Below are 17,942 nucleotides of genomic sequence, written 5' to 3' on the forward strand. Positions count from 1 at the left end.
TGAAGGAAGAAGGATTTGTTTTTCTACATTGAGCTTGATTACAAAAGAGAAGATCAAAAGTCAAAGTAATTTGGCAAACAATGCAGCTGACCATGTGCATTTTGCGTCTTTATTGCCTTTGCAGTTTCATATAGATAAGACCGTCATAAATGGCACCGCTCAGTCATCCTTGACCTGCAATTAACAATAGGATGAAAGATATCTTGTCCACGCTGCCCCCAAAAAAGGAAGAAGGACAAGAAGAACAGATAAGAAAATAAGAAAAATCTTCATACCTACAGCCACTTTTCCAGTTGTGTCACTGTGTTGAAGGTAAATAAAAAATAAAGCAATAATAGTAGTTTAAGCGGAGTGTCTTTTTAAAAAGTGATTTAATTTACTATCCACCTAAAGATCAATATTGCTACATAACGATAAATCATCAATATCCATTGGGATTGTGCACAGGTGAGGAGCCGTGGAGTCCTGTAATAATTTCTGAAGCAACAAACTAATTAACTGAGAAAGGGCGCTATGAATTAGCTTATGAGATGCAGCATGTTTCTCCTGAGACCCGAATTATTAAGTGACCTTCAGGTTTGGCTACCTTTCAGTGTGACAGAGTTGGATGCAGGTGGTGTGAGAACCGACCATTCCCTGCCAGCACTCTGGCATTTAACTCTGACAACAGAGTCATGTAAAGTTGCAGAACTATCGTCACGTTGTGTTTCATTTGCATCACTCACTCACTCTGGTTGCTTTTACTTTTGTGTGGCCTTGCTTCCAAAATTAAACAGGTCCGTACAGTGCCGTAAGCATTGTTACAGTTCAGAGTCTGTAAAGGAAAGTTTGAATGTTGTTGCTGTAACACTGACGTGTGCTAATTTACTGCACCTTGATGTGGCACGCATATCACAATGGAAAATATTTTCCATCAATAAATCTTACATTTTAATGACTCATTCATGCCGTGCACTCCTGAAACCAAACCTCTTGGTGTCCCAAAACAAATGCACAGTAGGCTGCAATTAAGAGACAGGACACAAACTCTTCATTGATGCCATTTGGTTGATAGGGTCTAAATTAGGAAAGCTGTGTGAAAGCTACACCCATCATCCACACCCCAATGCACACTTAACAAGTGTACCAGGAGAGTTTGAAAACAAGGTCTCAGTCTACTTCCAGATCAGCTCTGGTGCTGCTCATTTAAAGTGTCTTTTTCTTTTCTTTTTTTTTTTAAGGCGTTAACGCAGCACAGATCAAAGAGTTGTGAACACATCAAACGCAGGACATGACAGGCTTCAGAAGTGCAGCATCCTTGCAGCACATTGTAAAATAGTTTGTGCACAATGGAGGAAATCCTGTTGCTTTTTGACACAAAAAAAGAAGAAAAGAACTGAAATGCTGACACTTTCGATGCGTTTAAGCTCATTTAAGCATTTGAAAATTAGCCACAGCACCAACTGTCTGAGAGAAGGCTCTGCCACAAACTGAATGAAACGATATACTAATCATGTGAAAACAAATCAAAGAATACGAGCTACAAACACACTACCAATGTGAGCTAAATCTATTACCAAAAATAAAAAATTAATGTAGTGTTAGTTTTTTCCACTTCTTTCATTTTGAATGTTAGTGTAACCCTGTTATTTTGGGGAAAAGCACCGTAGGGCTACATTAGCACACTGCTAACATTGTTTTTAAGAGAAAGACTAGTTCAATAGACCTTATAGTTGCAGAGCTGCACTCTTTTTATATTGGATTTTTAATTTTTAAGCCAAAGCTTTAAAAAATAGGCTCTGTTTTAAAATCAGAATGACACCTTCAGAATGAAACCAGGACCACCCAGCTCATTATTGGTGCACAAAATCCAAGATGTGTGCTGGTATGGAGGGGAAAATAATGCACATGGCATCGGTGATTTGTGTTTATAAGCACTCAGTTTTGCAAAGAAAAAAAAAAAAAAGGTTATCGCACACTTTTCAGACAGATCTTTTTACAGTCAGGGGCAGGTCACACAGGCCTGACACGTCACATGATGTTGTCTACTTGGCGCCAGTGCAACACATTAATCTGCAAAACAATTTATGTTACGAAGGTTACAGAGTGGCACACCGACATCACAGACACACAAAGGGTTTTTACAGTCGCTCACTCAGTATTTATTAAACATGTTTTGTAAGGGTGTATATTGCGGCTTTAGAGACATATTAATGTTTGCATGTTGCATTGAGGGAAATGCAGAGTCACATAGTAACCGAAATAAAATGTTTCACCCAACATGACACAAACATTTCAATAAGCTTGCTTTAAATTATGCATTCCCTTGTTTAATTTAAATATTGCTCGTTTGGGTGAAATGCTTATTGCTTTGTTTTTACATGGATCAATGTTCTGTGTTAATGATAATCTATGAGGAAAAATTTGACATTTTGAAACATCTATATAATTTGTTCATTGACTGTTGGTTGAGATATAAAATGTCATGTCTCTATCCCACAATTAATCCACAAACCTTAGGATACGGCTATTATTGGATCACATTTGTGTGTGTCCCTTCAAATTTAGTCTCGAAGACACCTCTTGGTCTTGATCGTGAGTTGCTGAATGCATGAATGAACCCGTCCTGTTAAAGTCTCCAATGACACTGTCAGAAACACTAAACAAATACAGTCTATTTCTGTGTGGCATGATTTAACATTCGAAGTAAATGAATAGATCGGGAAGGTCAGTTCGCTGAGTTGTTGAGTGACAACATGAATACCACATGAATAATATTAACAAGATAAACAAAATTGTTCAGTTTTAATAGCTTTTCAGTGGACAGAGGAACTGAAACAATAATTCTCCTATTTTTAATTTAATAGGAAGGAACGTGTGGCACATAAATATTTGTATCAAATTTAATTCACTTTATCAGACTGGGATTTGAAAAGAGATTTTTAAAAAAACGATATAAGGAAACTGGACATGACAACTACGTTGTTAAATATTTGTAGCATGTAGAGCAAAAACTGTCACAATATCTACCACATTTAAACTAAATGTTTCATGGAATGGAGGTTTGTTTTTCCCATCAGTTTGCTATAAGCCTGATACTGGCCAACCTCAGAGTATCATACAAGTGCAGCTGACAAGAGAGCACCTGTGGGATTATCAGGGGCTTCGGATACCGACTTAATCAAAGTCTGATTTTTTTTCTTTGTATTTGCTGAGTTCATTTTGCGCTGGCTCACATGCTTGTCCACTTGATACACTTGAACGACTTTGGACAGAAGGTTACTGTCTCTTTTAGTCTTATTGTTAAAAGGTGGTGGGATATTTGTGAGTATGTTATTCTCCAGCACAGGTGGGGACTTGGAAATAACCAGGGTCTGTTTTGGCTTCTTGAATTTTGATAATGATTTGGACGGAGTCTTTTGGACCTTCTTCTTGAGAGGACGAGACAGTCTTGTGATTCCCATGACTTTTAGTTTAATTGGTGCTTCAGATATTCCTGCCATGTTCCGGGCCTGGCAGCGATACTCTCCAGCATCCTTGTACGATAATCCATTCAAGCTGATTATCGACCAGCGGACTCCAACTCGAGGAGATTCCTGCATAACTGGGAAATAAAGAGGTGCAGAGTATGAGCTCTCAGCATCTGACACCAGCCTTTTCACTTTATTGCCATTACATACAGTCCTGCTCAGACATGTTGGCTCCCCTGACTCCTAACTTCTGGTAGAATCTGGTCCACATATAGAGTTATTAAGAAAAGGTGAATGTCAACTGTACGCTTATCAAACACACAAGACATCTCCACTCACAGCTCTCCAAAATCTTAGGCAGCTCTTCAGAGTTCTCAAAAAGGCCTTGCTGGCAACAACCTGTAGAGAAAGTCAAATCATAAGACTTGAGACATGAATCAACTGGTGATCAGATGTTAGAAACACTTCATTACGTCACAGAAGCTCTGGGCTGCTTACCGGTGTAGGTTGAGGTTTTGATCCAGGTCAATGTTGGTGTTGGGTAGCCAGTGGCATCACAGCGCAGGATTACATTGCTGCCCAGTGGAGACATGACCCTGGTAGCTGCAGGCTGAACCGACGGCCTCATACAGCGAGGCAGCTCAGCCTTGGTCAAGAGCATCCCCGCCTGACCCAAAGACCTGCTACACATCAGCATCTGATCCATCAGGACTACTGGACTCCCCAGGGACGACGACAACGACATGAGCATGGAGATTTGACAGTCACACAACCAGGGGTTGTCATGGAGACCTGGGTACCAACATGACACGATCTGTTTAGGTGATTGTCGTGACAGAATAGCCTGAGATTAAAGTGCTAGCAGGTTTTCAGTTGTACAAAATCAACTTTTATTTATGCTATTCCGTGTCGCTGATGGTTTTGACTGTTTGCTTTAGAAATACATGCAATAAACACTTAAGCTCTGCTCTAATTGTGCTTAAATTAAGTCATGCAAATCATTTAAAAAGACTGCGTATTTGCTATGAAGTTGCTGTCCAAGACTTCAACTCTCTCTTTCCTTACTGCTTGGACTATGTGCCAACACAATATTGATTCTGTGATTGATTTGGCTCCGTCCAACTGATTTGTTTATCTTACATCATGCCTCACACATATTTGATTAAGTATATCAATTATTTACATTGGACTTTGCTGCAAGACTTTATCTGTGGTTGAAATTACATGTATTGTTGCACTCACACCTCCAACTTTAGACCATTCCAATAGGCCATACGATAATGTGTTGTTCCAAAACTTAAAATACCTAAAATTCTTCTCTGTACTGATACTCCTTGTTGTCCTGGAAGAGGAAACCATAGGTCCAACAGTTCTGCGGGTAATATAGTAAGCCTGAGGAGAGAAGAATTCATCAGTTCAGTTCAGTTCAGCTTTATTTATCCCAGTTTTTTACAGTACTAACAATTCTGTAGCCCTGTACATGTGTGAAGAAGAAAAAAAAAAAAGAAGCCACCTGTTGCTGGACAGGTCGAGGAAGGTGATGTTGGGGAGAAACAGAGCTGCATGGGCAGGAAGGCTGGATAGACGGTTGTTATGAAGGCCCAAAGTCTGAAGGCGGGGCATGTCCCTGAGTCCCTCCCAGGGAAAGGAAGTCAGGAGGTTCCCGTCGAGACGCAGCTCTCGTAGAGCCTTCAGGTTGACGAAGCTGCTGGGGTGGATGGATGTTATGGTGTTGTAGGTCAGCCATAAGTAGCGCAGCTCTGACAGGTTGTAAAAAGCTGCACGAGGCATCCTAGAGATCAGAGTCTTCTCCAGACGCAGTTTGACCGTGTCGGCGGGGACATTCACAGGTACAGCGGATATTCCAGGGTCACTGCACTGCACCAGCCTGCCGCAACACACAAATAAACTGCCTGAGTGGATTCATACACACACAAAAAGTAGTCATCTTCTGAAAAGACACAGCTGAAGCAAATGTCTTCCCCATTCGTACTAAAAGTTGAAAGTCAAAAATAGGTATAGTTTCTGCTGCTCCCTTCTGGAATCGCCACATGGGATCAATGTGAATGGATATTTTAGCTGTATACCTTACCTGTCAACCTGTGGAGTTGCACTCGCTGAATTACACAGACATTTAATATTTCAATGTGACGGTGGTATTGACGGATATTTCAAGACAGTTAACTATTTTGTATTGACATATTTCAGGACAGTAGCAACAAACGGTCACATGGCATTTATAAATATGACATCTGTGGCACAGTGTGACCAAGATCAGAGGTAAATATCCACTAAGGCAAAATATTTTCCAGATGGAAAATGTTCCTCCATTAATTTTGGTAAATAGGATTTTGTCCCGTTGCTGTAGTCAATGAACTATTGACTGCTTCTCTTGAAAGCGTGATGTGTACTGGACACGTCGACATAAATCAGCAAGCTTCTCTAACCTGTAGGGCTCCTTGATGCGAAGTAGAAACACTCGAGCTTATATATTGCAGTTGTTGTTCAGAAATTGTTTGGGGAGATTTTGTATGGAGTCATATGTTCAAAAGCCTTTCTCCTTCAGGTGAGGAGTGCACAAACACGCCGGTGTCCCACTGCTCTTCTGTGTAACTTTGTTGTGCTACAAAAAAATTAAAAATCAATGCCAGCTGAATCATCCATCCATATTCAATGCTGCTTTATCCATCTTGGGGTCACTGGAGACTGAAGCAAATCGATGCTGACAGAGTTCACCAGGTACATCATAGGAGAGGCAATTTTACACACACACTCACATTCATGTCTACAGGCTATTTAGAATCAATGATTAACCTCAAATACATATTTTTGGACAGTGGAAGGAAACGGCAATGAAATTCCCACAGGAACAGGAATAACATTAGGCTCAAAAGCCCAGACTCGACTTAGAATTAATGTCAATGTGAGGCAACAGCGCCAGATACAACACCACTGTGCAACCCTCGCTGAATCATTTACTCACCATTTGCAATTACAAGGGCCCTTGTTGTGAAACGTTTACCCTGTGAGTTTACGTATATGGTTTTACAGCAGCAGGTGGATGCAATGACTGCTTGATTGGTGCTCACCTTTTGCAAGTTTGTTTTGTGTATTTATTTCACTACATTTTTAACCGTCTCTACTTTTCTCATTTCTGCATTTCGTTAATTATTTTGTGCTTTTGATCCACTTCCTGTCAGAGCTGAAATGTTAAAACTCTTCACAGTGACATGAAAACAAGATACAAAGTGACAGTAATGTGTCTTTAGGGCATCATTATGTCTTGTTTACCCCGTTCGCTAGGCTCAGCAAAAAGACTGACAGTACAGCTGGACCAGCTCGGTCCAAATTTCAAATAACCCCGCTAAGCTTACTAATTAACTATTTGTTTTTTGCTGCTTGGTCACTTGGAGTCGAGATTATGTAACACAAAGATCAAAATGAAGTGAATCACATTAGCAAAGTACATCACCAGCTGAGGCAAGCCAGACTCTTTGATTGAATGGGACTTTAAAGTACTTCAGAGCACACCGACATGAGCTGAGGTTCTGCTAACAGGCTGAGTGGGACGGTCTGTAAATGAAGTGCAAATAAATTTAAAAGTATCTCCTTTAACATTCATCAGGGAAGCTTAATTAATTTATTGTGAAATAAGAAATCATATAATCTTTGTACTAGGAAAACATTGTCTTGAACATGAAAAGTAAACTCTTTTTTTCTTTTCATAGCTTTAAATGTTAGAATTTTATTCAAATCTCTTCCTGAAAACTCCGCTGGTACAATATTTGAGACAGAAACTTTTAACCGCTTGCAGATAAGACTCCGCAAGAGGTACATTTACATTCATGAATGGGATGTTATTGCTTGAACAAAATATCCTCTTAAATTACAAATCATTGACGTAAGATATGTAGAAAAACGTCTGTGGTTTTGTCAGCATGCACAAAGTTTAATTTCCACAAGATTCCTACAAATCGGCTCCTCTGAGTGGTGTCCACTACAATCCAAACACTATAAACCACAGCATCTAAATATTCCCAAATTATTCAGCACACTAGGAAAAATCAAAGTGCTCGTAATAGACTGACAGGTCACGTGCACACAAAGACACTCAGATAGAATTAAAGTCAGCCTCACTGCACCTGAGCTCAGCTATTCCACTGCTCCCGTACGTGCAGGCACATGAGGCTGGGCAGGAGTGGACCGCCATCAGAAGGGATTGCAGAAAGTGAAGAAACACCAGCAGATACATCCTTCATCAGACAAACCCTTTACTTGCAAAGCTCTTTGATATCTCCATGTTCCTAGACCTTTCCACAGTGAGGTTTTGCCCATGTTGCAGAGTGAAACTGAATCCCAGATTAGCAGGGATTACACAGTTTACAAGCGGCATGTAATCCCACGTCTCACTGTTAGAGTAACAAATCACAACATCAGGGCTAAATCCGACCTGCAGGGACCTCAAAGACAATGTTACCTTCTCACCCTGTGAATGGTTTCAGAGATACTGCTAGACTAAAGTACAGGCAAAAAGTAAAAAAAAAAAATGTTAACGACTGTGTTAACTGCTGTTGAATGAATGCCTCTGGCCTCTCAGCCACCGTCTGAGCTGCTTGTGCATCAACTTCAATATCTTACTTCTAGTCTATAAAGTTTTGAATGGTCTTGGGCCTAAATATATGTATCAGATTTACTGGTACAATATGAAATGTGTAGATGCCCCAGGTACGTACTCAGGAAGAGGCTTACAAATGTTCAGAGACAAGAGCAAACAAGGTGAGGTGGGTTTTTATTTATTATGCTCCTCCCCTGTGGAACAAAGTTCCTGAACACCTGAGGACAGCTGAGGCACTCACTTCTTTTAAATCAGGCCATAAAACATAATTTTCTCTTTTTTTCTTTATTCTCCTCTTTCATGCCTTTCTTATTACTTTAGCCAACGAATGTTGGGGCGGAAGGTTATGTTTTTGTCTGGGTATGTATGTATGTATGTATGTATGTATGTATGTATGTATGTATGTATGTATGTATGTAACCAATTTTCCCAACAACTATTCCTGAATTTTCTAAAGTCATGGGTTCATTTGACTAACTCATTTCCATGTGTGTCTGTTTCCTGTGTCCAGGTGGTGAAAACACCATCACGCTGGAAGCTTTGTGAATATTGTTTCTACAGCTTGCTTTAAGTGTATTCAGATATTTGAACTGGTAGCAGTACGGCATTTCTGCACAGATTTAAATCACGGGGGGGAAAAAACCCTAAATGGAACTTGTTTGAAGAGGTGAGCGGAGACTCTTGCACTCCGGACGGAAAGCATGGGCTGCACCTGCAGGAAGTGAGCCTCTTAAGCCTGGTGTTTCGGAATAAGCGGATTCCCTGTTAACTGGTGACCAACTTCCTTCTGCTTCCCTTGTTACAACTCGTAACCGCGAGTAACAAGGGACGCTAGAGGAAGTCGGTCACGAGCTAACAGAGAAACCACTTAATCCGAAACACCGGCTTGGAGCAGACGATAGTCCGGGTGAGAGGAGCTATAAACACCGCTGCCACCAAACACCCCGCGGGCTGCCAGTGTGTGGGAGCCGGTGACAGGAAGGGGAGTGAGTGGGTGCCGGGTGGGACCGTTCAACAAGTCCGAAGGAGACTGAACCTTCACATTCACTCGCATGTTCGGAGTTCTGAAAGTTGCTGTCAGTGCACTAGCAGAAATATGTCTGCTGGACCTCCGAGTGTGAACGACCACTATGTTTTCCACCGACGGCAACTGGAGGAGCTTCCGTCGGAGGCGCCGAGGGGACGGCATCACGGCCAGCCGGAGCTCGGTGGGAGGCAAACGGCGCTACAGCCCCAGAGAAACCGGGTAGGAGCTGAAACGTTACCGGAGCACAAGCTAGCTGGGGTGGGACACTTCAGGCTGGTAGACAGTAGGGCCGAGCTCAGCAGCACTCAGGAAGTCAGAACAGTTCAAGTTTGGTAAATCTGACTCCAGTTCTACCTTAAAAAGACGCAACTTTCTATCAGCAACGGGCTCATTGCTTAATGAGGACGAGACGGCGATTTGTTGGGAGGGATACTTAAAGTAATAACAATTTTTCTCTCAATGTTTTTCACCCTAAACTCGTTGTTTACACCCAGTGCCTACCATCAAGTTGCCAGATCTGAGTGAGTTTTCAGCCTCAATACAAGTTGAAACTAGTATTGAAGTCCTAAAATTATCACATAAGTAATAAAGAAACTCAGTTTAATGTACTTAAGCAGTACTACGTTTGTTTACCTGTATTTCTATGAGCTTTTTTTTTTTTTAAATTCTAAGTATGTAATGTTACATTTCACAGGGTGACATCGCCCAGCCTCTAATGCGACCCGCCGGTGACCCCACCGCCCGATGGCCTCATGTGGATGATCCCACCACCAGAGAGCCGCAGCTGGACGACTGCGAGCGAATGGGGACTCTGTTTGGGATGCTCAACAAGTGCCTGCGAGGAATGGGCTTCAGCCAGATGTATTTTGGGGACAAGATAGTGGAACCGGTGGTGATCGTGTTCTTCTGGATGCTGCTCTGGTTCCTGGGAATCCAGGCCCTGGGGCTGGTGGGAACTCTGTGCATCATCATCATCTATATCCAGAAGTAGCAGTGAAGAAAGGAAAATAAAGGAGCCTGCTGCTTTCTTTGCTTACCACTTACACATGTGGGACTCATTCCATATTGATGAGGGTTTTTGATTTGGCTCTGCGGTGGATCTGTGCTTTTTTTTATCAGGCGATTTGGGAGAGAGCACTCTACTTCTGGAGTCATGTAAACAAAGTTTTTGCTTAAAGCGTGTTCACATAGAGGAAAGATGGGGGCAAATTTAGTTTGATTTAGAGCTTGTATTGCCTCAGCAGGAGCACCCTGCTGTTTAGTCATATTGTAATGTCGTTTACAAGCTGGATTTAAAGGACATAGTGGTGACTAGATTATTTTTGGTTTGAGGCAGAACTGACAGAGAAAGACGGGGACACATCCCTGTGTTATCTGAGGCCACGTTTACGTGTACCCTGGTTTTTACAAAAATTACTATTTACACCTCTACTTTCACAAAAAAAGAAATCTTCATTTACACCTGATCGTTTACAAATAAACCTTCATGGATCCACATATATACACCTGGTTCAGAGCTGCTGTGAGCATGCTTCCGTCGCATATTGTGACGTTCGTCTCCGCCTACCCCTCTATAGATGAAAACAAAGACAAGAGTTTTTCAAACTCTCACCTGTGGCCCAGAGTTTTCAGAAATCATTGTTTGTGGTGACTCGTAGCTGCCGCCCAAACTCAGAGAATTATAACGGGGTTTTTTTAATACCTGGGTAATTGCAAACGTGGCCTGAATCCCTTCAAAATGAGAGATTTCTACACTAACAGTTGTTGTTTTTCTTTTTTTTTAATGTGATGTGCAAGCGCAGCAGTCAGTCTGAATTGAAAGCTGGCTTGTGGGATTTGTACTGTGACATATTTATGCTGTAAGAGTTTACTTTGTGAGATGCACATTTTGATGAATAGCCACATATGTTAAGAGTTTGATTCACTCTTCAAATCCACCTCTCCTGTTAACTATTAATGGAATGTCTTCCTGGGAGAGTTGACCAGCTGGTATTTACCTTTCCAGCTACAGTGCGATATTACGTTATCAGACGAGGCAGCGAAGCGACGTCAGCGAACACGGCTGAGGATCGTCGTATTTAAAAGCTTTAAATCGGTCCGACGCCACCACTTTGAACGTATGCAATGCGTCACACTGACCATAAGACGTCATCACGGGGTAGTTACCTCACTGTCAGCATTATTTCTCACTCTTCAGTTAAGGTAGATGAGTATGAATGTAGAGTAATCCTCAGGGACGGGGGGGTAATAACGCCGGTTCGAGACCAATTAAACCAAAATGGAAGGTAGTCTCAAATCTGTACAGCATATGCACTGCTACTCCCAGAGTGTTTGAACGGATTCACTAAAGTGGAAAATTCTAACCTACAGAACCCGCGTTCTGTGTTGAACTCCTGCTGAGAACGTCTGCGGTTTTCTGCTCCACTTTGTTACTGTGTGAGCTTGGAATGCGCAACATATTGTAAACGTGTTTTTATTGAACTTCCGCCATATATAGAAAGATCAGCCAACTGAAAACTGATGTTTCTATGCATTCGTGTTCTGCCAAGTCAGACTTTTCAATATGAAAGAGAAGTGCAATTTTATCACAGTAATTAAAAATATATATATATATTGAACTCGTAAGAAGTTAAAAATTGTAATCTGTTGGCAATCCTGGGTTATATTTAATCCCTCCAGGCCTCAGAGCACAAGTCAGAAGCACAAAAGATAAAGAAGTAAAATGGTTGAAACGGCTGAATTGCACAGATACTGAGCTGGTGAAATAAGAACTCTCAATGTAAAACCTAATTAAAATAGTGTTGATACTGGTGTGATTCACCAGTGCCTCAGTCTTGTGTGATTGCACAGCGACGGAAATGTTTACGTGAATGTTTTCTTGTGTAATTGGGATTAATGGGCTACTTCTTTTTTTTTAATCCTAAAGATTGATTACAGTACAATCCGTTTCTCTCAAAACAATGTCAATGTGCTTACATCATGTTATATCGTTAGTTTTTTTTTTTAGATTTCCAAATTTAAAACATGTTTCTTTAGTTGTGCAAACAGTATGTTTTTCCTTATTTGCGTTCTCAGCGCGCCTACATTATTTAACCCCTGAGGAGGATGTGGTTTGTGCATCTCTTCTTGTATTGTCAGGAGAATAAAGTGCAGCATTATCACACAGAATGGAGAGAAGAAATACTAATGAAATTCCTAAGATTGTACTCTCATCTGGCGGTCAGGTCGATGCCTTTTCCCAGCATCATGTTTTCGTTATTTCAGAAAGAAAATAAATGCAACTAACTGTATGAATTTTTATTTAAATACGTTCTAAACAGAGCTTATATTAAGTGTAACAGAGATGAATCCGAAGCTTAACAAGAGTCGCAGACTATATATGCAAGTACAATATGAGTGCCGTTCAACTGAAATAGTAAACTCGACACAACGTGAGTGCAGCGGAGAGCCTGGGCGGGCTTTAGGGGGACGCATGGTTCAAGCTCCTGATTTCAAGCACAGCAGCATGAATACTACTGACTCACGAGAACAACTTTCATTTTATCCGGAAGGTCCTATTTTATTTATTTTTTTGGGGGGGGGTAGAATAACGGTTAACGCTGTCCCTGTTTGGCTTTGGTCTCAGGTTATTTTTCAAACTGATTTTATCACATTGTGCTGGGATTATTCAGATGTGTAAAATGTCCATATCAAACCGAACCCGAGTTTGATATGGAGGGAATCGTCACTGCTGATTCACAGTACCGTTTGCCGCATTTGTCCCAAGTGTAACTGTAATAACCTCCTGTAAACACGGATTGTTTATGAGATTTGCACTGACAAGTTTTGATTCATTCCTGGAAGAGAAACGATTGAACTCAAGTCTATGGCATGCGTGTGTGTGTGGGATTAAAGGTGATTATTCTTTGTCAAACGCCGACACGTCTCGTGCAGAAGTCCTCATTCATACATTTTCTTTCACTGATACCGGAAGGGTCGGATGATTATAAAGTGTCGTGATCGGTAAACGTGCCGAGTCAGTGTCAAACCAGGACTGTACTTGTAACTTCGTCATAGAGTGAGATTATCTGGGAGGCGTACAGGACTACCCACTATCAGACCCGACAAATAAAACGGATACATCTTGATCACAATTAGTTTAGAGAAGGGGTCCGTAACCTGTGGCTCCAGCTCCTCTGTAAAGCTATCATAATATATAATGTACAGCATTTATCTTAGATTTTATTTGCACTTTTTTTTTTTTTTTTTTAAAAGGACTTATCTTGTGGCTGAAATTAAAAAAAAAAAAAAAAAAGGTGGGAGAGCAGCTAAACTGGCTGAAATGCTTCAAATCAGTACAAAAAAGGAATGAACAGACAACATTTCCAAAATAGTCAAAAGGGCTAAAAACAACTGAAATAAACCAGAAAAGTAGCCTCAAATGACACAAAACAAGAACACTAACTTATCAATCAAAACTGTTAAAATTGCTAAAATAGTGAAATGGAATAAATCACTTGAAAAGGTAATAAGAAGAAATAAAAGTAAAAGTGGCTAAAACTACAAAAAAATTTCTTAAAAATGGAAAATTAAAAAAAAAAAAAAACTAAAAATATAGACATAAATGACTTTTAAACTCCGTTTATGCTCTCAATAGTGTCAACGGGAAAAAAACACAAAAAGCTTATTTGATGAATTTATTGTTCGTAGTTTGATGTTTCCAGCAACAATAAATCTGTGCAGTCATAACTTTCAGCACAAAAAAAAATAAAAAATGAAAAAATTCTCAAACACATTCAAATATTTCCACATAGCAAAACAAGCATGTTTTTTTTTTTTTTTTTTCCCACTGCTGAATCAGGAGTGAAGGCGTCTTTAGAGTTGTCATCACGTGTGTGGTTACGTAAACGTGGATTACTCCTCCGGAGGTGCGTCTGTCTGTCTGCCTGCGACAGGAGTCTGCGGACGAGCTCAGCTTCACTGACGACAACCGCTAAACTCCCGCGGTCAGAGGAGGAGCCGGCTGCGTTCAAAGCGCAGCGTTCCTCCGCCCATCATAAATAAACGAGTATTTACAGTATGTACATAATCACCACGGCTCAGTGGCCGTTGCCGCCCTCAGACAGGATGCGGCTGGGCTCGGTGAACTTGGCCGTGGCGATGTAAAACAGCGCGGGCCCCGGCACGAGGGCCAGCAGCGGCAGGTCCTGCTCCAGCTTGTCCAGCCGGGAGATGGAGATGATGCCGTACGCGTGCAGCAGCCAGTGGCTGAACAGGACCACCAGACGCTTCTTCTTGGCAACCAGATTCTTAAAAGACTGTTGGCGTGAGACAGTCATAGGATTAAACTATGCAAGGAGAGTTTACGAGTAATTAAAAAAAAAAGTAAATTTCAGTGTAGGTTATTCGTGTCGCTGTGTGTAGAAGGCAGGGTGCAGTGAGTGCAGCTACCTGTATCTCAGAGGCAGACATGTACACAGCCAGAGTAACCAGAGACAGGACCAGGATGATGTAGGGGAAAGCGTAGTCTGAAACACACAGAGAGATTAGTCCCAAATAAACAATCGTGGGAATCTTGCAGAGCAGCTCTGGCACCTTGTCAGTTCCTACTAAACAAATTTGGTTGGATTAAAACAAACTATTGTGCACCACAAGAATCCTGAACGGTTTATTTTCTGTATGCAATTCCACTACTCTTAATAAAAGCTAATGTACAGATTACACAGTGGACGCCAACCAGACAAAGCCAGAAACGAGTTTCCCGTCGCTTTTTGCTTCTGTGCGACAAATCCTCGTACTCACAGAGCAGTCCTCCTCCTACGGCCTGCAGCACGGTGAGGATGGGGAAGAAATACAACGCCGCGTAGATGCTCTTAAAGCGGTCGGATTTGCCCAAGCCGCACGCAATTTTTTTCACCAGCAGAGGGCGGAGTAGCATCATCAGCACCAGGCAGAAGGCATAGTAGATTAACACAATGGTGTAGCTGGAAGGAAAGAAGTGAGACAAACGATAAGTACACATCGGTCTCTAATCAGCGAGACATTGGAACATCCGTCTCCTGCACCACTTTATTATTAGCCTGCGATCTGGTCCAAATGTGGTTAATATGACCTTCCTCCTCGTGTCACTTGTAAAACCAGTGGATGCTGTATTGCCCCGATCTACAGATATAGGAATATATTGTGTTGTTGGTACTCACAGAGGGTACACAGCCTCCTGGGTGCAGTGTAACGTCTTGATGTAGTCCGGACTGGGGTTGTACAGCATGGTGTACCAGTCTGACAGCATCTGGACTCGACAGGAACGGATGCTGAGATTTCCCACCGGCTCGGTGACCAGTAGGGTGACCACGCCAGACAGGCTGCACTCCAGCATGGCCGTCACGTGCTGCAGCAGGGCACTGGAACTGGACACAAGAGCACAGGCATCAACGCCAACAGAAGCCGCAAGGCACTGGCCCCATCGTAATGCGTGCGTTCTCATTCCTAACCTCTTCTTCCCAGAGTACCACTCGATAAAGAACCAGTGTAGCACCAGAGGCAACATGGCCATGAAGCCCAGGTAGAGCCAGTCATACAGCTCGGGGGACTCAGTGCAACGCTCACACACCTTCTGGATGTTGGCCCGCTCTCCTCGAGGACAAACCTGCCAGGAGACACATGGCAGCGATCAGAGAAAGAGAAGAAGAAGACACTCCCACATCTACTGCAACGATATTTCCCTGCGTTCAGGAAGTGGCTTAAAACGACTGCATGATGGACTCAGTGCAGCCAGACAAGACTAAGAATCAACGTGCAGAAACAGCTCAGCGCTGCAGGTCTGCCGTGAACAGGACTTAGTGGTATATTTAACATCTTAGATTTTTCAAATTTGTGAATTGACATTTCATATGAGCACATCAACTAAAGAAGAAAGCAATAACAACAACGAATATGCCATCCTTCATATATGAATCCAAATCATTTTCCAAAAGGAAATTAAGGTTCGGGTTAAATTACGTTACATAGTTCTGATTAGCGACAATTCCTGCATGACATTAGAAGTGTCATCTAATGTAAACAGAGGTCCAACAACTAGTATATTCAGAAATATGCCACCTTCAAAATAATAGTAAACCAGTTGCAACACTGCATGCCTTATGTACACAGATGTTCACACTATTCATATATTCCTATTGAACTGCCTAAGGGTCGGCTAGAACCTTGCAATGCTCAGGTCTGCCATAGTGCACCAAACACTACTTTTACTGCAATGATCACAATGAAACAACCACACGATACAGGCTATACAGCTGCAATACACTCAGTTTCCCAGACGCATCCGTACAAAACATTGTAATGTCTTCCTTATTACTGTAAGGAGTTGAGACAGAGGTTGATGTTTGTACTCACGCCACACTCTCCTTCCACTGATCCGTTCACCATCAGCCTCCCACAGTACAGGCCGGGGCAGGTTGAACTCATGGCCACAGCTGGAGGGACAGGCACACACTGTTAAGGTTCTGTTTGAGGCAGACATACACATCAGGATGCTCCAGGATCCCTGTGTCTCAGCATTAGTATCATTGTCCGTTGACATACACATCACTGTGAGTCGACTGTTCAAACTGTCACTGCAGAACGTTAATAATTTCGATGGACGCACAGTGGTGGAACAATTCTACCATCCAGGCACTTGAATGTTGTTAGCTTTGCCACCGAGCATCAGGCTACCCCTGGCTGATATAATATTCGTGGCTGTCATTCGTGTCAAATAACCGTTTAAGATTTCTGTCATAAGGTGAAGATAGGAAAATAAGCCTGCACAACGTACCCATGTTGGGATAACGAGTATATTAATCAGATAGCTCCTCTTCGTTGTGTCGTTTCTTTTTCTCGAACCGGAAGCGGACGGAAAAGTCCGAGCACCGGCGAAACGTCTTCTTCTGGCTTGGCAGATCAGAATGCTGCGACGATGTAATGCTGCCATCTGCTGTTCGTTCATGTTCGTGCTTTTCATAACTGAGGTTTCTGAATTTACATGTGTGGGAATTACAGGGGCAGACGGAAAAAAACGATGCAAAGCAAGAGTCCTTTTAAAAACAGATGATTTAAGTAGTTTTTCAATTTGTTCATATCAAATGGTCAATTCAAAGCCTGTCAGATACGTTTTCTGGTTGTATCGCGTTACCCTTTATTCAAAGTATTTAGAAAATATTCCCAAATACTATTTCTGTCCTCATGGTTATAAATCTTACAGTGAAGAGTTCAGAGTGACTTGATGACGATCGTTCTGTAGTTGGTTACATGAATTACAAAGTACTGCAGGAGTTTTAATTGGATATGAGTTGCATTTACCTTGCTCGCTTAGATTAGATCAGACTTTACTGATCCCACATGGGAATATTCGGTCATCACAGAAGCAGTTTCACATTGCACAAAATAGTTAAATACACTATATACGCTACAGCTGCACACAGAGAATAGACTCTGTTGATAGTGTTGATTTATTTTACCTGATTGCAGACACTTTATAGTTAATATGTCATTAATAATGAAATTATCACTAGGTGACGTCCTTTCTGCTGCAAGATTTTTAACAGTCTGTTTCGCTGTTGATTATAAAGTCATAATGGTGTTTTTTGTGTGTGTGTGTGTGTGTGTGTGTGTGTGTGTGTGTGTGTGTGTGTGTGTGTGTGTGTGTGTGTGTGTGTGTGTGTGTGTGTGTGTGTGTTTCACATGGACGTACAGTAGGTGCGAATTCGATCAGCAGTTACCATGGCAACCTCGAGGGACGTCACGCAAAGCCGTGAGCACGTTTATGAGAGGGGGCGTGGCTTCACACACGGGAATACGGCGATGCGAATAGTTGCTGTCGTTTCTTGTTTATGTG

At 41.8% G+C, this 17,942-nt stretch overlaps 3 protein-coding genes across 3 annotated transcripts; 1 reads left to right on the forward strand and 2 right to left on the reverse strand.

Annotated features, from left to right (window-relative positions):
* Positions 1–1,217: 1,217 nt before the first annotated feature.
* Positions 1,218–7,807, reverse strand: lrit3b (leucine-rich repeat, immunoglobulin-like and transmembrane domains 3b). Its single transcript, XM_080479464.1, has 6 exons — positions 7,592–7,807; positions 4,963–5,337; positions 4,756–4,841; positions 3,948–4,241; positions 3,789–3,848; positions 1,218–3,583 (listed from the first exon to the last, which is right to left on the reverse strand). The coding sequence occupies exons 1-6, from the start codon at positions 7,699–7,701 to the stop codon at positions 3,096–3,098; spliced, it is 1,413 nt and encodes a 470-aa protein (XP_080335590.1). The 5' UTR covers positions 7,702–7,807; the 3' UTR covers positions 1,218–3,095.
* A 1,146-nt stretch (positions 7,808–8,953) lies between these two features.
* fam241a (family with sequence similarity 241 member A) lies at positions 8,954–13,008 on the forward strand. Its single transcript, XM_080480694.1, has 2 exons — positions 8,954–9,310; positions 9,786–13,008. The coding sequence occupies exons 1-2, from the start codon at positions 9,161–9,163 to the stop codon at positions 10,080–10,082; spliced, it is 447 nt and encodes a 148-aa protein (XP_080336820.1). The 5' UTR covers positions 8,954–9,160; the 3' UTR covers positions 10,083–13,008.
* Positions 13,009–13,752: 744 nt separating this feature from the next.
* On the reverse strand, positions 13,753–16,998 carry jkamp (jnk1/mapk8 associated membrane protein). Its single transcript, XM_080479313.1, has 7 exons — positions 16,884–16,998; positions 16,463–16,542; positions 15,562–15,716; positions 15,271–15,477; positions 14,873–15,054; positions 14,522–14,598; positions 13,753–14,388 (listed from the first exon to the last, which is right to left on the reverse strand). The coding sequence occupies exons 1-7, from the start codon at positions 16,885–16,887 to the stop codon at positions 14,170–14,172; spliced, it is 924 nt and encodes a 307-aa protein (XP_080335439.1). The 5' UTR covers positions 16,888–16,998; the 3' UTR covers positions 13,753–14,169.
* Positions 16,999–17,942: the final 944 nt, after the last annotated feature.

The sequence above is a fragment of the Lipophrys pholis genome (genome assembly GCF_963383615.2).
Source record: "Lipophrys pholis genome assembly, chromosome: 14".
In the NCBI taxonomy this organism is placed as follows: Eukaryota; Metazoa; Chordata; class Actinopteri; order Blenniiformes; family Blenniidae; genus Lipophrys; species Lipophrys pholis.